The sequence below is a fragment of the Crocodylus porosus genome, unplaced genomic scaffold, assembly GCF_001723895.1.
Source record: "Crocodylus porosus isolate Cpor-Errol unplaced genomic scaffold, CroPor_comp1, whole genome shotgun sequence".
NCBI lineage: Eukaryota > Metazoa > Chordata > Crocodylia > Crocodylidae > Crocodylus > Crocodylus porosus.
The window spans coordinates 5,544,622-5,567,940 of NW_017728944.1; the positions used below are offsets into that span (position 1 = coordinate 5,544,622).

The 23,319-nt window shown below is 52.9% G+C and overlaps 3 protein-coding genes across 5 annotated transcripts; all 3 read left to right on the forward strand.

Annotated features, from left to right (window-relative positions):
- Positions 1–263: 263 nt before the first annotated feature.
- On the forward strand, positions 264–3,571 carry RPL27 (ribosomal protein L27). The gene is made up of 5 exons (XM_019550481.1): positions 264–333; positions 583–665; positions 1,319–1,488; positions 2,198–2,308; positions 3,483–3,571. Exons 2-5 carry the CDS (start codon positions 585–587, stop codon positions 3,529–3,531), a joined length of 411 nt encoding a protein of 136 aa, XP_019406026.1. The 5' UTR covers positions 264–333; positions 583–584; the 3' UTR covers positions 3,532–3,571.
- A 1,289-nt stretch (positions 3,572–4,860) lies between these two features.
- IFI35 (interferon induced protein 35) lies at positions 4,861–10,022 on the forward strand. Of its 3 annotated transcripts, none has more exons than XM_019550484.1 (10): positions 4,861–4,943; positions 5,516–5,547; positions 5,871–5,960; positions 6,128–6,286; positions 6,626–6,742; positions 7,287–7,440; positions 7,834–7,940; positions 8,313–8,502; positions 8,821–8,927; positions 9,651–10,022. In XM_019550484.1, the coding sequence occupies exons 2-10, from the start codon at positions 5,530–5,532 to the stop codon at positions 9,840–9,842; spliced, it is 1,134 nt and encodes a 377-aa protein (XP_019406029.1). In that variant the 5' UTR covers positions 4,861–4,943; positions 5,516–5,529; the 3' UTR covers positions 9,843–10,022. The 3 variants fall into 3 exon arrangements, with proteins under 3 accessions (XP_019406029.1, XP_019406031.1, XP_019406030.1); XM_019550486.1 differs by having other exon boundaries at positions 4,880–4,938; XM_019550485.1 differs by having other exon boundaries at positions 4,909–4,948.
- A 1,679-nt stretch (positions 10,023–11,701) lies between these two features.
- On the forward strand, positions 11,702–23,124 carry LOC109320395. Its single transcript, XM_019550483.1, has 6 exons — positions 11,702–11,795; positions 12,996–13,183; positions 13,571–13,674; positions 14,858–17,761; positions 20,794–21,002; positions 21,590–23,124. The coding sequence occupies exons 2-6, from the start codon at positions 13,006–13,008 to the stop codon at positions 21,657–21,659; spliced, it is 3,465 nt and encodes a 1,154-aa protein (XP_019406028.1). The 5' UTR covers positions 11,702–11,795; positions 12,996–13,005; the 3' UTR covers positions 21,660–23,124.
- Positions 23,125–23,319: the final 195 nt, after the last annotated feature.

The following is a 23,319-nucleotide window of genomic DNA, read 5'->3' on the forward strand; positions in this document are numbered from 1 at the left end:
GTGACTAAAGCGTATGTTGAGTCTGTCAGCGGAGGAAGTGAGGTGTAGCCCGAGAAAGCTCATACCGTACAGCGGCTGCAGCAAGAAGGGCCCGGCGGCGGGGGAGGAAGAAGCCGCTTCCCCCTCCGGGCGAGCGGGGTTGCAGGGCGCCCCTGGGCCGGGGGAACCGAGTGTGGCACTAACCTAGCCACCCCCGGTCTAGGCGTCCCAACACTCGACCTCCGCGCATGCGCGCACAAGAAACGGGGTTGCGTCACCGGAAGCCGGGTGAAAGGCGCCGGGCCTCTGGTGTCTTCCTTTTCCGGTCCGGGAGCCATCGTAGGCGGATCGTCGGTGTGTAAGAGCGAGCAGGAGGATCCGCCGCCATCCGCCGGCGTCGGACCCCGGGGGGAGCGGACGGGTGGGCGGGAGATCGCGGGGGGCTGGTGTCCCTGCCGGGGGTGGGGGGCCTGGCCGCTTGTGGCTGCGGCGGGAGCGCGGCCCGCTGTCCCTAGTCAGGGCCGGGCTGCCCCGTGCGGAGAGGGGCCTGTGGGGCGGAGTGCCGCTGCCCCTGAAACCTCTCTGTGTCTGTCTCCCTGGCAGAGATGGGGAAGTTTATGAAGCCGGGGAAGGTGGTGCTGGTCCTGGCTGGACGCTACTCGGGGCGCAAAGCCGTCATCGTGAAGGTAACGTTGTGGGCGCTGCTGGGGACGGGGGGGCCCAGCACCCGGGCTGTTGCTTCTGCCCCATGGCAGTGGCATGACACAGGCACGGGTTTGAAGGATTATAGTGCACCTGCTGCTATTGCCAAGAGCTGCTTCTGTGCTGCCTGCGTCGGCCTCCCTCCCATCAGAGGTGCATGGTGCTGGGGGTGCCAGTGAGATCCAGCTCTTGCTGCTTAGTTCCATTGCTCTGGGTGTGTGTAAATCAGTGTTTCTGGGCCCCAGTTCCTACATATTTTAAATAAGTTTTATGAGTCTTAGACCATGCTTGTGTGATGCAGGTCATGGAGATGATGTTGATATAGCTGCCTTCTTTAAAACCTTCTGAAAATATGGCAGCTTTATGTAGCCTTATGAAAGGCTGAGAACAGAAATGTTTATTTCTCAGAGCTAATGTTCTTAGGCAGGGCCTTATGCTGTTAATTGATAGTAAAGGATTTAATGGGGGTTGCTTGCTTGCAGAAGAGACATGTGAATGTTTCTGGAATAGCGTGAGCTCCTTTGCTCACACTCTTACCTGTTTGTATAATACATTTTCTGTTGCATTGTCTGCTTTAGTATTTGACTGCTGAACTCCTAGAATCCTGAACTCTTGTTTATGCATCTGCTTCATTCAGAATATTGATGATGGCACCTCAGACCGACCCTACAGCCACGCCCTCGTGGCTGGTATTGATCGGTATCCACGGAAGGTAACCACTGCAATGGGCAAGAAAAAGATAGCAAAGAGATCCAAGATCAAATCTTTTGTGAAGGTGTACAACTACAACCACCTCATGCCCACCAGGTGAGTGGGCAGAGAGAGCTTACTGGATTGTTCCTGATAGAACCAGTACATTGGCTTACTTCATCATAGCAAAAGCTATTTTTCTTGTTGGTAAAACCCAGAAACCTGGGCTTCTTCCTGAGTTGTGTGTAAGTGTGGCTGAATGTTTGGTGCTAGAAAATAACTTGGTGCTGGAAAATGACTTGTAGACAGCTATGAATAGTATTTGGGATTAAATGCTAACGATCTCCCGATTTCTTTCTTATTGGGGTTTAGACAAGTGCTGTCTCTTGAGCATGAGCACACTGGCTGAGCTATTATTGCAACTCTTCTGATAGTGGTTTATATTTGAGCTTCTTTGGCTGAAAGGGGGACAGCTTCCCTTCTGTGAGCTGCAAAGGAGATTTGAAATAATTCCTGTTGGAGGGAAATTCATAGATTGGAGCAGAACTACATAATGCTTTTTGTATTCCCTCCCTTCTCTGTTGCTGTTTCCTGATAAATGTGGAGCCTTAGGCAGAACAGAAATATTCAGAGTACTCGGAGATGCATATTGGGGCCTATGGCTTCAGGATCTCCGGAGTGGCATGACACCACCCCAAGTCCTTGGATTTACTGTAATTGCCACTGTTATCTAGCTTTTGGTTTAGTTATTTGCCCACTGCTTCTCTGCCTGGTGTGTGGACATCAGTGTGTCCTGGATGTTTCATTCTACTCTTGTCTTTTTCAGGTATTCTGTTGATATTCCTCTGGACAAAACTGTTGTCAATAAGGATGTGTTCCGGGACCCTGCGCTGAAACGCAAAGCACGACGTGAAGCCAAGGTGAAATTTGAGGAAAGGTGAGTTGGAAGCTCCTTTTTTTTTTTTTTTTGCCCCCAGCTGACTTTAACGTAGAATTGTCATTCTTTTGACATTGTTGAGGTGACTCAGGCAGACATAAGCCTGCAGTCAGGGCTTTTTGCTTCATTTCAGATGAAATGTTAGGCTTGATAAGTATTGGCTGGAAGATGCAAAGAGCATGTAGAGTTTAGTACAGTTTAATGGGGGTGGTATAATGCCAGTATGCTGGCTGCACCCCAAATCCTACTTGTACCCTTCCATTCCTCACCTAAATTGTCCCCATCTTCAGGTGGGTCATTGTAATGTTTCACTTTGATCCTAGTGTCCGGTGTCATTCCCATTCCCCACCCCCATGGAAGTTGAACTCTCATAGTGGGCTTGGGGATCCCTGAGGACTGCACAGTGCTCTATGATGGAAAGTACTGTGTTGATAGGATTTTAATACTGCACTTTTGGAAGAACCTGTGATCATATGGGTGACCTGGACCCAGCATAGGGCGAATAATAAGTGGAATCACAAAGGGGCTATTGCTTTATTTTGCTGACAACTGGCTCGCTACATTCTGTTCCATTTGGCTGGATTTCCCTTTGTATATGGAAATTCAGGGTGCCCAGGCTGTGCTGGCAGCAGTTGGCACTCCATGGTTTGTTATTCTTCTGAGTGACCTATATATGAGCTCAAAGTCAGAAAAAGAAACAGTCCAGAAACTGCTGAGGGTTGGTGCTCTGAGCCATGGTGCTTCTAGCTCTGGGTACCTCCTGTGGTGGTTTTCTAGTTGGGAACATCTTGTTGACAACAAGCTAACTCAGGCCTGCAACTTTCTTATTAACTTTAGGAGACAAATCTTGAATATTGTACTTTAACAGAACTACTCCCCCATTTGATTAAGATAGTATCTGTGGGGTGTGGCATTTTCATGTTGCTTGAGAAACTGCCCCATGAGGACTATGTTGTGAAGTCAGGAGTGTGGGACTACTAGGAGCTCTGCTGTGAGCTCCTGATGCATTGCATATAAGGACAGGCTGTCACAAGAGGGTGCAGCTGCAGCAGGCAAAGGGTAAAGGCACCCATTTGAGCCGCCTCCCGAAGCAGAGGGATGGGGGTATGGCTTGCTCATGACAGTTTGTTGGAGTAGAATGTTACCTGATGTGTGGATTGCTTCTCTCTTTCAGATACAAGACAGGCAAGAATAAGTGGTTTTTCCAGAAGCTACGATTCTAAATTTTGAATGGCTGCATCAATAAATGTTTATTAAAAACCATTTTGTTGCCTTGTAAGATGTCTTCACTCTACTGAACACTTGACTGTGTGGAAACATCCCTTGCTTTGTGCTTCAAACCCAAAAGCTGAGAGAGTAGTTAGCCCTCTGGCTGGGAGGGTTTATTGGCTATTAAATGGAACTAAATACTACCCCAGGACACTTCAGAGTACTCCCTGCTCTTCCCATTCAGTGTTGATGGAAAAGTAAAGCCACTTCCTTTTTTCAAAGGCAGGGTCACTTGAGGGAGATTCTGAGAAATTAAGGTGAAAAATGGAAAGGTGGTTCCAGCAAGCAAAGGCATTTTACATGCACAAAAAGAAGAAAAGGAACAAAGTCTCAATGCTGCTTTTTGCTGGCTTTGGTTTTCTGAAAAATTGGGTAACTTGTTCAAAGCAAGTGTGGGTGTCACTAAATGTTCTTTGTCACTTTTATAAGCTTGTTCCTTTTGTGGGGGGGCAGCCTTGTCCTATCTAAATAGTCTCCACCTATGTCCTGCTGACTGTTTTCTGGGGAGTGGAAGATAAATTAGAATCTTAAATCAAGGGCATTGCTTAAAGGTCAGGGAGAAAGTAATGATAACACTGGCTTCTGTAGGTAGTCGCTGCTTGCTGCCTCACTGCCACTTCTGCCACCCACAAACTGCTCCCCAGTCTCAGGAGGCACCAGTCACCCATGGTGCAACTGAACAAGTAAATGGATCATAGAGTCATAGAAAGTTAAGTGTTGGAAGGGACCTCAGGACATCATCTAGTCCAGCCCCCTGCTCCAAGCAGGACTCCCCCCAGTTAGATCATCCCAGCCAAAGCTCTCTAGCCAGACCTCCAAGGATGGGGCTTCTGCCACCTCTGGGTAACCTGCTCCAGTTTTGGCTGCCCTCCTAGTGAGAAAATTCTTCCCACCATCCAACCTAAACTTCCCATTGCTGCAACTTGAGACCCTTGTTCTGCCACCACAGAACAGCGCGCTTGAGAGAGGGCCCTTCTGGGGAAGGCAAGGATGCCTTAAAAGCTGCTGTCTTCAAGAGACCCTCGTTGAGGGGGGCGGGCCTAAAGCTGAGCGGCCCGTGTACCGCTCCAGACCGCTTGCCCCTGAGGGAGGGGGCAGGGGCTGTGGAGCTACCGGCAGCCTTGTGTCTGCTGTCTCAGGGTGAAGCCCGTGTGTACAGGCAGCCGAGGGCGCCGGGACTTGTTCCTGCCCCGGCCGTGGGAAGGGGACCGGGCTCACAGGGCTCAGAGCCGTCCTGCCCGCAGCAGGCGGGGCCGGCCCTCCTCTCCTCTCCTCTCCTCTCCTCCCTCCCGGGGCGGGGCGTGTGGTGAAGCTGCCCCGGCAGAAACGAAAGTGAAAGTGGGGCCGGGCTGGGCCGGGAAGTGAGGTGAGGTGAGGGGAGGGGAGAGGAGGGGGTCCGGCGCTGGGGGTGTCTGGGGGGGGGACTTGTGGTGTGCGCCCTGTGAGGGCTGGCTGCTCCCTGTGCTGGAAGTGTAAACCGTGCCCCTGCTCTCCCCTCCAGGCGGGTCCCCTTCCTCCCTGGTCCCTTTGTGGCCCAGCTACTGGGTACACTAGGAAGGTTTCCCTGCCTGGTTGGCTCCCCGCCTCTGTTGGAGCTGCTGCCTGGCTCCCTTGCCCCTCTCTGACATCCAGGGCTCTGTCTTCGCTTGCTTTTCCTGGTTGCTCCCCAGAGTACTGGGCACCTTGTACCCATGGCCAGCAAGCAGGGCGATTTCAGGCCAAACACTTAAACTCAGACCAGTGTCCAGGGCTCCAGCTCCCTGCAGCGCACCTTCCCCGCCCTTTGATGCTGTAGTGGTGGGCTGCAGGACACGGGTTTCTACCCAAGCCCCCCCAGCACAGCTGGCCATGTCTGGTGCTGCGAAGCCTTGCCCAAGGGGAGGGTGGAGAGGTGGTTTTGGTGCCCAGTTCTGACATCCTGGTGCTTTCCCTTCACAGGTGCAAGCATCACAATGACGGATTTGGAGGAGGTAATCACTAAACAGGCACTCTATGGGCCCTTGCTACCACCTGCTTTTTTTTCAAAAGCAAAAGTGGAAGTTGTCCTGGCAGGAACATTTCCCAGGGGGAATGGCTGTGGGTGGAAACATACTGGGGAGTTGATATCAAGGAGCTCTCTCTAATTTTGGGCAAGAACACAGGGCCAGAGACCCCCACAAGGTAAGCTGAAAGTCTCAGTTTCACAGAAAGCTCCCACACATCTCTGCACATTTTTCATGAAGTGCTGTGTTGTGTAGGGCTGGGGTAGATAGGGAAACTTGCAGGTTCACTAACCTTTCTTGACCTTTAAAAGTCCTTCATCCAGCTGGCGGATGAAGACTCACTGAAGAACTCTCTGACAATGACACCTGAATGTATCCAGAAGGAAATTGAGAAGTACAAGGTGTGTCCCTGCCCCTCCCCACAGGAAGTCAATGTCATATTTTATACACTCTAATATACAGTGTATTTTATACACTGGAGTTTCCTGGGCAAAAAGGTTGTTCAACTGCTTTCCACAATGGTGGGGCAGGGGACAGCACTAACCAAGCTTTGTGGTGCCTTTTCCAGGACCGCTGTTTTGCCCTGGAACAAGATGGAGCAGACCTGAAAGCAGCAAAGGAAGCTTCTGAGCAGAAAATTCAAGAATTCCAAAACGAAGCAGAACACCTTCGTGAGAAACTTGAGAAAGACGCACTTCTGAACAGTGAGCTGGCAGCTTCCTACCAGGTTTGTTCATGGAATAGACTTTTGCTATTAGACAGGCTCTGCTGAGGGTGTGAGTGGTGACTGGACCACACTATTGGGTCACTAGACCTCACACTTCTGTGATGCTTTTAGTCTGTCTAATTATCACAGAACCATACCACATTCTGATACAATGAGTTGTCTTTGTTCAGAAATGTGCTAGGGCTGCAAGGGTAGAAAGCAGGGGTCTGTCCCTCAGGAGCAAGAGGCATTAGGAGAGCAGTGGGGAGGGTGGAGTCATGGGGAATGGCCTGGCAATGCTGCCCGCCTCCTCAATGGTGTCCCCTCTGCTGCTGCTGAGCTGTTCCTTTCTTCCCAAAGACAAAGATGCATTTAGCAAAGGAGGAAAGGAGCCAACTGCTGCAACTGAAGCAGAAGCTGGAAGAAGAACTGAAAGAGCTGGAGAAGAGGAGAGATGCCTACAATGAGCAAGAAAAGGTACTGAGGAGCATTCAGCCAGGTGTCACACTCACCCCATCTGCAGCTGGCAGTTATCCCCAAGTCTGGCTGGGCTCTATGACAGAACACGTCAGTTTGGGCTCCAGCTCTCTTTGAAGGGCCACAGAAGCCTCTGAATATTTCAAGCTGGGGTTTTACTGGAGTAGATGCTGTGCCCAGCCAAGGGTTTTGAGCAAATACAGACAGTTCATTCAGGACTTAATTTTTGCATCTTGGCTGAAAAGGCTGCCTTCAACAGCACAGTATGTGCAGCATCAGGATCACTCCCACCTCTGGAGCCCAGGTATCCCTTTGGGGTCACCTGTACACTCCCTGAAAGTTTCCTACATGACCATTCTATCATTGACCCTGCTTAACTGGTGAGAGTGGATAGGACACCAGACCAAAGGCTGCAGCTTTTGGGGCACTGGGAATTACTGAGTCCCTAGCAGTGGTTCTGTGGGGTGGGCCACTGAGCCCCATGCCCTTGCTTTGGACTGGTGGCCTACCATGGGCCACAACCATGTCGTATTTTGCCCTGCAGGCTCAGCCCCAGGTGCTGCCCTCCCTGCTGGAGCGGAAGATGGTGTTCAAAGGACACATGACTAGGGAGGACACAAATTCACTGGCAATGACTCTGTTGATCCAGTACCCACTGGCTGGTGGCTCAGCACTCATCACCTTTGAGAACCCAGAAGGTAAGAGTGAGAACAGCGTTGCAGCCCCAGCCAGCTAGCCTACCTCTGCTCAGTGCACAGCCTCATACTCAAGAGGCCTTCATGGCTATGTGCAGTGCATGGGTTACATGGAACAGTGTCTATTTAGGCTTCCTTCTCCAGAGGGCCCTGGGCTGGGGTTGGGGCCCTGGCATATAGGCTTCTCACATAGGAGCCTGGAGTTGCCCCATCAGTATTGTAGAGCCCTGCTACCTTTTTGATCTCACCACCAAATTAGAGAGTCAAGACCATGCCTGACAGCCTTGCCTCTCTCTGTCCATCTGGCTGGTGCCATGTCCTGCTCTGGGTTCCCTCTTTGGTTCCAGAGCAGCCCATCACCCCCTGCAGACCTGATGGGTTTCTTTCTGTCCACAGTTGCCCACAGGATCATACAGAAGCAGAAACATGAGGTGGAGCTGGATGAATGCCGGGTGCGAGTGTGGGCAGGGCCAGTAGAGCTGCTGTTGCCATCATCTTTGGAGGTGAGGCCTGTTTCCCAAACAACCTGCCTATCACACCCTCAATTAGGACTCCTGTCTCCCAAAGAAGAACTTGCCCCTCCCCAACACACACTCACTATAGGGCCAGGCTGAGCCAAGCAGGGACAGATAGTGTTCCTGTCCCTGCCATGGGCATATACCTGACTGTTGAGTGAGCAGTGTCTGTTACTAAGATAACTAAAGACATAATTAGCCTGAAGTTTTCCCAATACAGTGTTGGTGGGTACCCAGGTCTAAGGCATAGGCAATGTAGCTTCACTGCCACTACTACCCCTGCAAAACCCTGCAGTGTCCTGGCAGCTGTGGTCCCACTGCCGTGGCTAGAGCCATAACTGCCCCACACTGGCTCTGCAGATTGAGATGAAGAGGAGCAGCAGGCGCGTTCTGGTATCTAGCCTGCCCAGCCTGGATCTCTCTGAGGAGCAGCTGCTGGACAAGCTGGAGCTGTTCTTCAGCAAGAAGAAAAACGGGGGCGGTGAGGTGGAATGGAGGGAGTTCCTGAGCGACACGAGGCACGTGGTGCTGTCCTTCATGCATGATGGAGGTGTGTGTGGACACCTTAAGCGCTGGGCCATCAGCATGGAGGGATTAGACGCAAGCCCCCTGTCAGCTGCCATTCCAGCTGCTCTCCTACAGGGCTGGAGTGGAATGAACTCCTTTCTGTGTCTATGAGAGCAGCAGAGAGGGAGGAGGAGGAGGGTGGGGCAGACTGGACAGCTCCAGCTCCCAGGGGCTGTTCTGGCTCTTATGGGCTCTCCATAGGGTTGTGCCTGTGCTAGTACCTGAGTGAACCCACATCCTCCAAGCACACAGCAAAGATGAAGGTAGCTGGTGTTCAGGACTCTCCGCTCTCCCTCTGTAGTGGTGGAGGAGCTGATAAAGAAAGGGCACTTCCGGATCCAATTTGGGAAGACGAAACATGAAGTCAGAGTGACACCTTATGTGAGTGGAGCGATTGCAGACGTGCAGGTAGGTATGGGAGCCCCAGTGTTCTCTCACCCCTTATATGAACCCTACATGCTTGTTTCTGCTTGCTCCCAAAATGCACTACACGCCAGTGCACTTTTGTCCAGCCCTCACTGCACTGAAAAATCTCAGTGTACCCCTATCCATTGCCCTCCCAATGAGCCCCAACCCACTCTGTACAGTAGCACATGCTCCCTTGTCCTGGGTGCCCCAGCAAGGCCAAAATGGGGAGAGGCTGAGGGTTGGCAACAGAGAATCCTACTAGGAAAGCTTCCTTCTGCATTCCTGTAAGTCCCTGTGTGGGGAAATTTAAGCCCAGCTAGATGCACCAGGGTTGCACTACTCCTCCCAGGGGGAAATGAGGGACCTAGCTGAGGTGGAGGCAGGGGCAGCTGGCACTGTCTCAGCAGAGCCAGACCAGGCAGAGGGGCTTTATGAAGTACTTGTCATGCCCTTAGGTCCTGCAGTCAGTGGGCTGAGGGTTTGCACATTAGTGTGGGCTACTTTATCTCATCACTGCCCTGCTGTTTCTCATCTTTGCCCTGCCCTGATTCTAGAGCTGAGATCTGAATGTGACATTCAACTCTAGCCAGAAAAGGGCTCCTTTCTCCCTTCCCCGCAGCTGCCCTTCCCACAGCTCAGGCACCAGCCCAGGGAGACAGTGCCAGCAAGAACCAGCGGTGTTCAAGGGCTTTGGCAGGCTCACTCATCTTCTCTTTCCTCTAGTTCCGTCCATCCATCTGCACCAGGACTGTGCTCCTGTCAGGGATTCCAGATGTTTTAGATGAGGAGGCCATGCAGGATGCCTTGGAGATTCACTTCCAGAAGCCAAGCCAGGGTGGAGGTGAGGTGGATGCCATTGGCTATGTCCCAGCAGGCAAGCATGGGCTAGCCATCTTTGAGGAAGACACGGAATGATACTCCTCCCCAGTCAATAGCCAGAGCATGGTTGGCATTCAGGATTGAGGACTGGGTCTGAGAGGGCAGACTTCTCTCTGAAGGTCTTTACCAGTTAATCAAACCTTATAATGGAGCATCGTGGTCTGCTTTGTGTGGAATTAAAGTGTTGGAACAGCTGTTTAAGTTCCTTTGCCTGCAGTCTTGGGTCTGACTCTTTATTGACCCCCATATTCTCTGTTCTAGATCTGGATGCTACTAAGAGATAAGGACTTTGCAAGAGAGAATTGAAGCAAGAAACCTATTTTAGGGCTTTCTGCTTTTGGTGCTGTGCAGTGGGAAGGCCCTGCCAAGCAGTGGAGGTGAGGGGAGAGCCTTGGCCATCCATTAGGATGTTAGGCTGAAGGCAGGGTAGAGTAGCACTTTCGAGCAGTGGTTATCGACCTCTTTAGACTCAAGGCACCCCTTGTTAGATTTAGGGCACTCCTCAAAAAACTTCAGTTCTTATCTTTCTCTCATTTTTTTAACTACATAAAATTATAGAGCAATTCTTCTGTGGCAAAGAACTCAGAAAGACCACTACAGATCAGTGTTTTTGACAGTATGGATTCCTGTTTGAAATCTCTGGGTTTATCTTGTTAACCCTGTTTAGGTGCTTGCATATCTAACAGTGCTAATATTGTGCATCACCCTTAAAAGGACTTCATGGCACCGTGTCACCCTGGTGACTGACTGAGAGGCATAAGCTTTCATAGGTGACAACCTGCTTCTTCACATGCTATGAAATGATGCTAGAATCTGTCGTGGAAGATGTTTTGCATAAAGTGAAGTGAGCAGCAGGTAAAAGGACAAACCACTTTCTGGATTGTGGAATAAGCAGTGTTTAGCTCAGCTTGGAAGCAGATGAGAACCTGTGCCAAGCACAGTAGGAGCATGGGACGCCACGACCATCACCAGTCATTTACTGAGTACAGTGGCCTTGACGGTGCTTTATTCCAATCAGGCTTTGTTCTCCCTCCCCATGGGGTAAGTGAAGGAGTGTGAATACCAGCTCTTCTGTCACCACAGCAACTCAGGGGCCCTGCTGGAAGCAAAGTGGGGAGAGGGGGCAAGCACTCACGAGTGTGTAAGTGCAGGATGTAGTTTGCTGACTTGGGCTTTGCAGGAAGCACATCCTCTGCTGGGTTCATTTACACACCCAGGGCATTGCTGTACAGATGAACACCTGGACTGGGGTTCAGGCCCATCAGCCATTGCAGGTGCCGGGTCTTACAGCGGCTGTGCAAAGTTGTGATTGGTAAGGACACCTACTCCGCTCCTTTCAGCCTGTGTATGCGGGCCGGCCAGATTCAGCTGTCTGGCTGTTGAATGGGTACATCTATGGTTTTTCCTTCCAAGGTCTGGTGGAGAGAGGTGCCCAGTGTCATCCTAGCTCCCCCCTTCGTCCTACAATCCAACCTACCTGCTGCTGGACAGGCTGGCTCATCCTGGTAGCAAAAGTTTTGCTGTAGGACAAGACCAGGCCCCACCTGATGGCATTTCCAGGGTGTCCAGCACCAGGCCTAGCGAAGGGCTAGCTGTTGGTCAGGACGGGGGCGGGGGGGAAAAGGAGCAGGAGGAGGTTTATTAGCTTCCTGGTTCTGGTAGCAACCGCTTGGACACTGGGATGAGCAGATGCAGGCCTGCGGGGTCCTGGTGCAATGGTGAGGGCTAGAGGGTGCAGTGGCAAGGAAGGTCCCCCTTGTGGGAGCTGCTGGGGTGCCTGCTGGAGCGCACGGACCAGCTCGCCCGACCTGCCTCCAGCCGCCCCGGGCGTAGGGCAGCGCGGGTGCGGAGCCCGGGCCCAGCGGCGCTCGTCTCGCCGCTCTACGCAGCTGCGCCCCGCGCCCACCCCCGCCGCGGGGCCGCGGGGCGGGGCAGCTCCTCTGGCCTTTCGCTTTCGTTTCCCCGCCGGAGCCGGGATCGGAGCCGCAGGTAGCGGGGGGCCCGGCCCGCTCCTATCCGCCTGGGCCTGGGCGCGGCGGGAGGAGGGAGCGGAGAGCGGGGTCCCCGGCGCAGGGCGGGCGGGCGCTGCCGCTCCCAGCCCCGGGGGAGAGGAGGGAAGAGCCGGCAGAGCTGGCCCCTTTCCGGGCAGGCCTGCGAGACACCCGGGGCCGGCCGCTGTCCTCCAGGGCGGCCCTGGCAGTGCCTCGAGCCTGGGCCCGGGGGGCTATGTGTGTCCCGGGCAGCTCTGGCGCTGCGGGGTGGCGCTAGGCCGCAGGCCGAGCACGGGCACGACGGCCTTTCGGGTAGGTGTTAACCCCCCCGTTGTCGGCTGCCTGCGCACCCCCGGCCCCCAGCCGGGCTCCAGGAGCCCCAGTGGCCCGAGGCATTTGCCAGGTGGGCACCTGATCTGCTGGGGCCTGACATGAGGCACCTCAGTGCCTCACGGTGCCTGCAGCAGTGCATTGGGTGGCCATTCGTCCCGTTTTATAGAGGGCCATCTAGTTTTCTGGTCCTGTGTCCTCTATTGATATAAAACTGGACACCTTACATCCTCTGTTTTTCACCACTTGGCACCACCGACACTGCTGCAGCTGTCTGCAGGAGCTCCCCACTGGCCACTACCACACCCCGTTGCCACCACTGCCTGCAGGAGCTCGCCGTGCCCCCTCAGCCTCGGGAGGCATGCAGCGTTCATGGTGGTGGGGACACAGTTGCACCTGGTTTCCCCTGGGCTCCCCCTTGCGTGTGACAGAGTCAAACTGGGCCGCAAAGTGTGGTCTACTCCAAGTTGTTAAGGTCTTCCAGTGCCTGTCAGTGAGGCAGGGCTCTGCTCAAGGTTAGCTCTGGGCCCATGTCCCAGAGTCTGAGGACCCTGAATTGCTTCAGACAAGCTGAATTCAGCTGCACAGCTCTGTGCAACCATGATCACATCCTCCTCATACAGCTGGACTGGCTGAGGGTAGAGGAGGGGGCTGGGGCCTAACCACTAGGCTCAGCTACCACAGAGATGAGTATAATATTAACCCTTCGATAGTTAGGTCTGCAGTCTGTCTGTGGTCTCCTGCCTCCAAGACTGGTGCCACAGTCACTACTGCCAGCATGGCTGCTGGCATCTAGTGGATTTATGGGCACTTTGATGACCAGCTGGGGAGTTCAGCATGTGGCCTCACTTTCTTGTTCCTGCTACAGATCTGGTCACATGGCTGGCCGTATAGTGCGTGTGGGGGGCATCCCGACAGACATCCCACCAGAGAGCGTTGCTGACAAGCTCACCATCCATTTCCTGCGCACCCGTAATGGTGGGGGTGAGATCGCTGACATCCAGATCACAGCTGACTGCCCAAGCCATGCCCTCATCACCTTTGAAGAGGAGGAAGGTAACAGGGCAAGAGGGCAAGCTAGCACTAAATGGCATGTGGGGGTGGGGGCCAAATTATAACCGGCAAGAGATCCCCAGAGGGAAACTAGGTGCGTGTCCCATGCACAAGATGGGAGGACAGTGGATCAGGCCCTAGTCCTGTCTGGGAACTCTCTTGGTCCCCTGCTGCCTGTTTCTCCCTGGGCTCATGCCACTAGGGGAGAACAAGGAGCCTCCTATCCTGCAACTTGTCTGGCACCACAATAATGTTCAGGTGACATGTTACAAGAGGCAAAAATTATGTCCTTACAGGCTTAGGCTCTATAGCGCTTTCCTCCCAGGCTGCAAGCTGCCCAGGCTAGAGGGGGCAGGTACTCATTGGTTTATATTGCTGTCCCCTGTCTAGTGGCTCAGCGGGTCCTGAAGATGGAGAACCACATTTTATCGACTGGTGGAAAGAAGTACCTGTTGAAGGTGACTGCGGCCTTAGCTGAGCCAAGCCCTGATGAGGTAATGAGCTGCAGCATGTGCTGGGAGAAGCTCTGGTTATGCTAGTCACACACCTGCCCCTGCAATAGCTCAGTGAGTGCCCAGGCTGGTACTCCACGGGGGCTCTGTGCCTCAACAGGAGGTAGAGCCTAGAGGCCTCTAATCCTCATTGGATTTAAAACAAACTTGTTTCATTCATATTTAAACGAGGATTGAAAGGGGCTTTCACTGATAACACCCACTTGTAGTGTAGTGGCATGGGCAATCTCACACTTGATCCTTCTGCAGTTGCAGTTACCCCAGCACAGAGGGAATGGTGTGGGGGAGGAAACAAAGCTTAGTCTGAGCCTGTGTGTATACAGACAGCTGCTGGAGGGGTGGGATTCTGTTTGTTTCTTGGTCATTTCATTAGCTAGACAAGTAGGGGTTTCCCTCTTGTGGGAGTTTAGGGGAAAGGCTGGGGGCTGAGGCTGTTAAACTTATTCCCATCACTGCTGCTCTTAGCTTTATGCTGTCTGAATGCAGAAGATTGGCATTGGAGCCTTCTGTCTGTCTCTTGCAGCTCTCGCCCACCCAGTTCTGTGTTGTGTCAGACAGGCAGCCTGACAGTCTAAGTAGAGGGAGGAGAAAGACACTTTGATCCCACCCCTCTGCAAAAGAGCCCTTAAGTATCTAGCTCTGGGGAGGCAGAATTTATTGAGGTCACTTGGTCTGAGCAGCTCCCTGCACATACAGCTGATGTAAGCACAGACCCTTTTCTAAATGTGGAAGGGACAAGCCTTTGCCTTAGGTTGCTGGCTCCTGCCCTGAGCCAACTAGTTTCCCCTATTAATTACATCCCTGAGGAGTGCCAAGGATCCCTGGCTAAGCCCAGCCAGATCCACAGGAGGGAAGGAAGGGAAACACTGGGACAACAAGCATTCCCAGACCCCAGAAGTTGTCTGTGTTCATGTGGAAATCTGTATCCAACCTTGGGACGAGCATACACTAGGTGGAAGGGAGCTCAGAGTGCTGGCTCTTTTGGACTTGGAGCAACTCTGGGAGCTGCACAGCTGGAAAGGCAGGGGCTCAGGGGGCTGGAGTGCACAGCAGTCCCTGTTTCCCAGCTCTTGGAGTGAATGGCAGCAGGATGCTTGCCTCCCTTGTGTAATGGGAGTATGCTGTCAGTAGCTGCCCTCTGACTTCTTTTGTGTAATCTTTGCAGATATTTGTGGGTGTTTCCATGATAATCGACTATGGGAAGTTCCCAGATGGCAAAACCCTCCTGAGAAACCTGCGTAAGGACTACAGTAATGTGCAGGTTAGCTTTGACCGCAGGGAGACCCTGTGCACCATTAAGGGGCCCTTCATGGAGATGCAGGCTTTCAGCAACCAGCTGCTGCACAGCTTGAACCTTGGGGGCCAGCCCACTATGGAGAGCCGCTTGGCAGGAGCCTGCCATGTGGCCAAGGTCCCTTACATGTCTGATTCCCAGCAAGTGTCCCGTTCCCCCCCACCAGAGCTACGGACAAAGAAACAGCCAAGTGGCAGCCAGGCATGTGAGGAGGCTGCTGAACGCCCACTGCACAGAGAGCCTGTGGATGGAGAAGCTGTGGAGCAGCTGGAGGACTTCTCTTTGGTGATGGACTCAGACATTTACCTGTACATGCAGAAGTTTTGCAGGGACCAGTACCAAGAGGTGCTGCACCAGCACAAGGTAGATGTGGTGGATGTCAGCAGCGATGGTGTCACTATTCTGTACCTGCAGGCCTCCTCAGAGAAGCCTGGAGACATAGGATCCCTGGTGCAAGCCCGTCTGGTGCTGCTGCAACTCTACCAGCAGCTGGAATTCAGTCTGCGCAAGGAGAAGATCAGCAAGAGGGAGCTGAGTGGTGACAGCAGAATGTGGGGGGGGCTGCCAAGCATCCTGCAGAAGCTGTACCCTGAGCTGCTCTGTCATGAAGATGAGAAGCATCTCTGTCTCATAGGGAATATGGTTGACCTCTCCCTGGCCAAGCAATACATCCAGGATCTAAGCACTAGGCTAGAGGCTGAACATGTGCTCAAGACACCCAGTGCTTCCCTGGCCCCAAACCTAGCAGCCCTCCACAGAGTAGACAAGCCTGCACCTACTGCAGATGTGTCCACTTCAAGGCTGAGGCCTGGCAGGTTGGAACCAAAAGGAGAACACAAGCTGGCTGTGAACTTCAGTGTCCCAAAAGCCATGTCCCTTACCGGTGCGTGGCCCATGCAGGATCGGAGCTCCCAGATGGCAGGGCAGGGGAAACTTCCTGGCAGCTGGTTGAAGGAAGCCAAGACTCTTGGCCAGAGCAGTCCAGCAGCACAGAACCAGCCATCTGCAGAGGCTCAGCAGAAGGACCAGAAGGAACTGGATCGAATGAAGTCCAGTTCCCTGCGGGCAAGACCCAAGAACCTCATTTTGGTCAGCAGCAACAGAGAGGGCAGCCCACAGGGAGGGCAGAGTCTTGGGAGCCTGACAAGCTCTGGTCCTGTAAAGCCCCAGCCCCTGAGCAGTATGTCAAATGCCTTCCAGTCCCTGGGCCTCTTTGATACAACAGGAACCTGTTCTGCCTTGGACTCCAAACCCCTCTTATCCAAAGGAACTCTAAGACGGTCCAATAGCTTCTCCATATCACAGTCAAAAGAAAGCAGCAAGCCCCAAGACCCCAGCCAGACAACCAGGGGAGACCCTGGGGTGATGGAGGAAATTAGCTTGGACGCTGTGCAGTGGGCATATCTGAAGGATGTGCACCAGTCTGCTATTGAAGAGCTATGCAGGGAGGCAGGCGTGCAGCTCACGGAGCAGAGCAGCAGTGGCTGTACTTCGCTGATGCTCCAAGCTGAGGATAGGACCAAAGTTCTCCAAGCCAAGTGGAAGATGCAGTCTCTCTGTCTTCAGGTGTGTCCCACTCTTATCTACCAGAGTCTGAGCTATTCTGAGCTTGATGTAGATGGGCCCAATGATGAGGACCTGGCTAAGCTATGCAGTCTCTTGAAAGGCTGCTCAACTCAGGTGCATCTCAGTAAAGACAGGTACAAGCTACAGCTCACCTGCCCAAAGGGGCTGCTACCAAAGGTGAGTGAGGTCTTCCAGAGATTTTCTGCCTGGAGGCTGCATGCACTGCACTCTTCGCCCCAGACTCCAGGGCTAGGCAGCACTCGAGGCACAGAGTGCCCAGGCACCACCCAGGAGGCAAGGAGTCCAGACCCTCCACTGGGCACAGGCTATCACTGCAGCTTGGGATCCCTGGGTTTGAAGCAGCTGGAGATTTGCAGTGACACTGATCAGTCAGACATGCAAGAGGGTGGCTCTGGGCAGATTGGAGCTGATGAACTTGGACCAGAGAGTCTCATGAGTATCCTGAAAACCAGCAACTCCCAGCCAGTGTTGGGCCCGGGAGACCTGACCTACCAGCCTGATTCCAGGGATGGGCAGGGAGACAGTGGTCACATTGACACCAACTTAGCAGACATCCAGCACTTGAGCCCAAGGGACTCTCAGGACCTGCAGAAGGAGGAGAGGCCAGTGGGAGAGCTTGAGGTGGCCAGAGTAAAGCAGGTCCTGCCTGACAAATTCCAGCTTACAAGAGACAGAAGCAGAGGAAGCGCCAGTGAGGAAGCAGGCAGCTTGCCGCCCCCTTTCCCCACAATAGATGGTGCCCCACAGTCCTTGCCTATCTGGCTATGCAGCTCTGTGAGTACCCAGCCACGCCGGGCCATGGGGGAGAGATCCTCCATGTTGCAGCCTGGAAGCCAGAAAGAGCCCTCCTCTACAATAGAAGCTGGGGACACACAGGAAGAGCCCAAGGCTTCAGAGGTGCAGCCAAGGAGCCCCAGCTCTGGCCCTGGGCAGGAAGCATCTCAGCACCAGCTGGAGACATGTGACCAGTGCCAGACCTCACGCACGGCAACTTGTCGGGCCCCGGGCGGCCGCACCCTATGCAGGACTTGCTTTGCAGCAGAGGACAGATTGGCCCTCTGCTCCAATACCCCCTCCACAGCCAATCAAGGGACCTTCAGGATCAGCTCCCTGTCCCAGAGTCTGCCTGGCTTCTACCGTGACCCGACACTCAAGCTCATCTACAACATCCCAGATGGGGTGCAAGGGGTAGGTAGCTGGGCCGAGGGACTTCCCATCTGGTGGGTGTTTGCTGTGGGTGGTACAGTCCCCTCAGAGGCCAATCGTGGGTGTGGCACCTGCACAAGTGACACAGTCAGAGGGAATGAAGTAGCAAGTGTACAGACAGGTGCTCTGGCCCTGTTCAGTCAGGTAGTGGGTGCAGTGTGCCAGCCATTGGGAAGCCATGAGGGAGGATGGTGCAGGCAGTACAGCAGAGGAGCATCTACCCAGGGGGCATTCGGACTGGGTTCCTGCTTCCTTACACCTGGTTTGGGGTGGGAGAGCTGGCTTTCTCCCAATGCCAACTGCAGTTCCTGCCAATTCAGAGGGCCATTGTGCTGGAGGCTCCCAGCTGGTTCAGCTTAGAATATTGCCTTGCCCACAGCAGCTGTTCCTGGGGCCCAAGGAGCTACTGCAGCCGGGCCTTGTGGCCAGACCCTTGCACCAGGGGTGACTCCACCCCACATGCACTGTGCCCAGTATGCAGGAAGGCCGAGCCTGGAGCTGGGAGCTCCCTGAACCTGGCATGCTGCCTTGGCCAGGTGGCATTCCCTCATGGGCAGGGTGGCTGCAACCCATCCCTGCTGAATTGTGAGAGCCAGGCCAGGTCCCACCTGGGGTGCCACTGGGTGTCCCCTCCAGTCCACCACAGCCCAAGTCTACAGAGCCCTGAGGCAGCCCCCACTTCCTGCCTGGCCCCCACTCTCCTCCAGCTGCTGCCTTTCCAAGGGCCCGGCCAGGCCGTCCTGCCCATAGTACCTCTCTCTGCACCTGCTTCTCCCCACACAGTCCAGACCCTGCCCTGAGCACCCAGCCCTGGCGCTGCCCCTAACCAGGTGGGATGGATTGTCTATCTGCCCAGGCTCTCCCGCTCCATCCCACATCACTTTCAGGGAGGCCTGAGTGCCCCAGCCCTGGTGGCTGCTGCTGTGGTGTCACTGCCTCCCTCTGCTGGATGCTACCCTGGGCCAGCAGGCGCAAGCTGCAGCCAGTAGCGATGGGCGACGTGGGCATTGAGGAACACAACTTCTTTCTCTTTTTCCTTTTTTTCTCTTTTGTCTTTTGTTCATGTCTTCTTTTCCTTTTCTTTCTCCTTTTTCTCTTCTCTCCTTTTTTCCTATTTCATGTCTTTTTTCTCTCTCTCCTTTCTTTATCTCTATTTTTTCTCCTTTTTCTTTCTCTTTTCTCTCTCTCATCTCAAAAACATACTTAACAAAAAAAGAATACACAACAACAAAGACAGTACATGAAGTTTTATTTAGTGTCACCAGGTTTAGAATTTGTAGAAAACCTGGTGTTTACTGTTAAAAAAAAAAAAAAAAAAGCAACATGTATTATTATTAACTATATTAATATGCAGTGTCCTGTCATGTACCCCCCCACCCTAGTTTTGTTTTTCTGGCCTGCTGGCACTCTGGCACCTTAAAAGGTAGACATTGCAGTTTTTTCAGTATGCCAGCCAAAAACATTGCCTCTGTATAAACAGACAGAGCCAGCAGGCATGGGGCTGAGGAGGAGGCAGCGTAGTACTACTGTCTGGGCAAGTGGTTGCATGGCTGTACCGTAACTCCCCCCTCACACACCCTTGAGTCCCTTAGCGCAGCTGTCAGGCAGGGCTATGGCTAGGAAGTCAAAGCTGGCACATCCTGAGCAGTCCTGGTCCCTTGCGCACCCCATGAGTGCATAGAGTTTAGTGGTTCCATATGCAGCATCAACTGTCTGTCAGTGCAAGGGGCAGGGGACACTCGAGACCATATTACATTGGCATGTCCTCTCAAGATTCATTATTAGCAGTAGGAAGAGCATGCAGCACCCATTCCCTCACTCCCACCCCCACACCAGTAGGGACTAGGGCTTCTTGAGCCTGGACTCTTGCCAAGTGTGCTCAGGAGCCATCTCTCTTCCAAGCACTTACCTATCCCAGGCCCAGGTCAGTGCTTGCTTTTTCACCAGCACTGAGATGGAGGAGCCCTTCCCCTCTTCCTCCTCCTTACTCAGGGCAGACTGTTCTTCCCCAGGGGTGAGCTGGTGTAGACGTGATCAACCAGGTGGGTTGCTGTATATGCAGCAGTACCAAGCTACTTGCCCTCTTCCTTGTCACCATCTTGCAGGATAGAGGGCACCAGCTAGGAGCACCTCATATAGGTCCAGTGGGGAGCAAAGCAATACAGTGCTCCCAGAAGCTTCCTCTTTGCTCCAGGGGGAATGTTAACCCACAGCCCCTCTCACCACCACAGTACTATCTAGGTCAGGGGTAGGCAATGCTTTTTGGCCAGAGTGTCAAAAAAACCACAGTGTCTACCTTGGAAGGTGCCAGAATGCCAGCATGGCAGAAAAACAAAATGGGGGAGGGGGGCAGGGTATACATGGGAGGACGCACTGCATAGTAGTATATATAATAATCGTAAGTGTTGCCTTTGTTGTTGTGTATTCCATTTCTGTTGAGCATGTTACAATGAGAGAAAAAATAGAGACAAATAAGAGAGAGAAAAAAAGAAAAAAGAGCAGAGAGAAAACCAGACACACGTGAACAGAGAACCACATGCACAAACACAGAGAACCAGAACACACCCAGAACAGATACATGCATACACAAATCCAGAACCAGACGTGTGTGCACACACAGGACAAGACTGAGGCAGACAAATGCACAGAACCCGATGTGTGGGCAGACAGAGCTGGGCTCCTGGGCCACTGGACAAAGTTCGTTTCAAGGCATGCATGCACCCACCAGTAGGGAGCTAATGCCGGAGCCCAGAACAGATGTTTGCAGCCTGCTATTTGCAGCCAGCCCAGGCTCTGGGTAGCTGCTGCCAACCATGACAGGGCTTGCAGCCACACAGCTGCCTGCTGGGAGCAGCCTGGGCTTTGTGGCTGGCAGCAGCTGCCTAGAGCCCAGACTGGTGGTAGTGTGCCGAGCAAATGGCCTCATGTGGCATGCTTGGCCCATATCTGGGGGTTGCTGACCCCATCTAGGTCATTACTTCAAAAAAAACTTCCCTCCCCTCTACTGTTTAAAGGCCAAAGACCCCCGGCCAGGGAGGCCATATAAGGGGGGGCACTTCCTCGCCTTTCTGCCTGACAACCGGGAGGGGAAGAAGACAGCGCAGCTGCTAAAGAAGGCATTTGAGCATGGGCTGACATTCCAGATCAGATCTGATGGCAAAGAAGAGAAAGTGACATGGGGCCCCATTCCTCACAAGACCTCCTTGGAAGGGGGCAAACCCAGGTACTTTCTGACAATGGGACTCACAGCTGTGGCTCTCTTTTGAAAGAGAGTGGTACTGCACCCAACAGACCTGGGTGCTGGGATTCATCCAGGCACCTATTACAGTTACACCACCTGTAGTAGGCAGGCAGGCAGGCAGGCAGGCAGGCTTGCAGGAAGGAATTAGTACCCCACCCCCATACAGCAGTGTAGCTAAGTACCACAGGAAACCTCAATCTGAACCAGGACAGCCCTCTTCCTTCAGTGGGAGCTGTTGCAGCAACAGGTTTGTCTGATTAGTCCTTACTGAGCAAGAGCAGACAGGGCCTGCTTTGAATGCCGATTCACCCTCCCTACTCCCCCAACTCCCCCTTTTACACCTCTCCTTTCAGCAAGGCGGTGACAGGAGGCAGTAAGTGGTGACTATAGCTCTGTTGCTGGTCTCATGCTCCACTGTGAGGGCTGCAGCCAAGGAAGAGCTGTTATATTCTGCCTCCCTCCTTAAAATCATAGGGTATAAGAGATGGGCTAGGACAGCTGGTATACAGGATGTGTTCTTACTATTCACAGTTGGCACTGCCTCACCCCACCTGCTCTTTCCTCTGCAGGAATGGCTACCCAGATTCCCAGTACCTCAAGGAGGTCTTCAGGGTGCTGAAGAATTTAGGCATTGAGTGAAGCTCTCCATGCTAAACTCCACATCCTCCTTACACCCAGCTGGAACATCTCTGCATACCAAAAGCTCTGGGCCCTGCCCAAGCTTTCTCCTGCACCTACACCTTACAGCAGCCAGCAACCCCCATCCCAAGGTCAATTCCCAGCTCTGCAGTCCCCTCACTATTGCTGGATGGAAACCAATGCAGCTTGCAGCTCTAGCTGCCACCTAGACCTCTTATGTTAAGCAGCCAAATAGTAGCCAGGCCCCTAGAGCTGGTTTCACCACAAAATTTGAAGCTATCCTCAGTTTCCAGAACTCCGGTAGTAGGCCCAGCTGGATACAGAGACCTGACTGCAGCAAGGGATGGGCAAGCATTCATCTACCTGCTCTGCTAGTCTTTTTAAGATCAAATGTAGAACTGCATTTGCCCTTCCTGGCCAGCAAAGTTGGGTTCCAGCTGGCTGGAATAGTCAGACAGTACTAAGGCCCTGAAGCACTGTCATGCACCTTACCTGTAAACTTGGGCTGACCTTTCCTTGAACAAACATGACCTGAGCTCCCTATCCCTCTCCAATGCCAGGGACAGCAGCAAGCCTTGGACTCTGCAGAGGCATGCTCCACAGACAGCTGTCTCAATAGGACCAGGATCCCTGACACTGGCAGTTGTATTATAAACAAACATGGCTTATTCCTTTCCTTGTTGGTTCTAGTTGTTCTCGTCTTGAACTAGGGACAACCCAAGTGTCTGCGTCTCTAGCTGGGTTGCAACCAACTGTTGCAATACAAGGACCATAGGCCACTACTTTCAGATTACATAGGCCCTAGGAGGCTACATACAGGGCCTGGGTCTTTTTACTACAGGGTGTCAAGAGAATGTACTGACAGTTAAAGGCTGAACAGTAAAAAGGCAGGGTAGACTTTAACCCTTACAGAGCAGCTAAGATAATTTTAGTTAAAGCAGTGATTCTCAACCAGGGTGTGAAAGTACCCTGGGGTGCCTTGATCCTTTCAAGGGTACCACAGGGTGTGATGCAATGTTAGGATGATTAGGCTTGAAAACAAGATTCACAGGATAAACCCAGAGATTTCAAACAGAAATCCATAGTTGTAGCCTTCTGTTGCAAAAAAAAAAACCTCAGGAAAAAACAACCTATTATTTTCCTGTAGGCAAAAAAAAGGCTAAGAGCTGGCACTCTTAAAGATGTGTCCAAACAAGTTGAGAACCACTGGGTTCAAGTAGATGAAGCTACAGAGTAAGGTTTCCTTTTACTCCCAACGCGGGGCTCCTTTCTTGCTTCTGGGCTCCGGCACCAGTGTGAAGCGTGAGTGAGTGTTACCTTATTTTCTAGCTTATGAAGTGCACTCCTCCTCCTTCCCCCAACAATTAAAGTCATGGGGGAAAAAAAGAACCAAAAAACTTAAACTTGTATTAAATTTTAGTACAATTATTCCAGTTTTGAGGAAGAAAAGCATAGTTTATGCCCTGGAAAAAATATTTCATAGATATTTGGGCTGGAAGGGACCTCGGAAGATCATCGAGTCCAGCCCCCAACCCAAAGGGCAGGAAGTCAGCTAAGGTCATAGGATCCCAGCAAGATAAGCATCCAATTTACTCTTGAAGGTGTTCAATGTGGTGCTTGAACCACCTCCGATGGCAAACTGTTCCAGACCTTGGGGGCT

What these genes read in the sequence shown, in the direction of transcription:
- LOC109320395 (XM_019550483.1), top strand. Translation starts at nt 13,006, where the DNA reads ATGGCTGGCCGTATAGTGCGTGTGGGGGGCATCCCGACAGACATCCCA. An exon ending in CTGAGCCAAGCCCTGATGAG is followed by an intron (nt 13,675 to 14,857) that starts GTAATGAGCTGC and finishes TAATCTTTGCAG; the next exon opens with ATATTTGTGGGTGTTTCCAT. An exon ending in TTGGAAGGGGGCAAACCCAG is followed by an intron (nt 21,003 to 21,589) that starts GTACTTTCTGAC and finishes TTTCCTCTGCAG; the next exon opens with GAATGGCTACCCAGATTCCC.
- RPL27 (XM_019550481.1), top strand. Translation starts at nt 585, where the DNA reads ATGGGGAAGTTTATGAAGCCGGGGAAGGTGGTGCTGGTCCTGGCTGGA. An exon ending in GCAAAGCCGTCATCGTGAAG is followed by an intron (nt 666 to 1,318) that starts GTAACGTTGTGG and finishes TGCTTCATTCAG; the next exon opens with AATATTGATGATGGCACCTC. An exon ending in AAGGTGAAATTTGAGGAAAG is followed by an intron (nt 2,309 to 3,482) that starts GTGAGTTGGAAG and finishes TCTCTCTTTCAG; the next exon opens with ATACAAGACAGGCAAGAATA.
- IFI35 (XM_019550484.1), top strand. An exon ending in AGCTGGCAGCTTCCTACCAG is followed by an intron (nt 6,287 to 6,625) that starts GTTTGTTCATGG and finishes TTCTTCCCAAAG; the next exon opens with ACAAAGATGCATTTAGCAAA. An exon ending in TGTTGCCATCATCTTTGGAG is followed by an intron (nt 7,941 to 8,312) that starts GTGAGGCCTGTT and finishes CTGGCTCTGCAG; the next exon opens with ATTGAGATGAAGAGGAGCAG.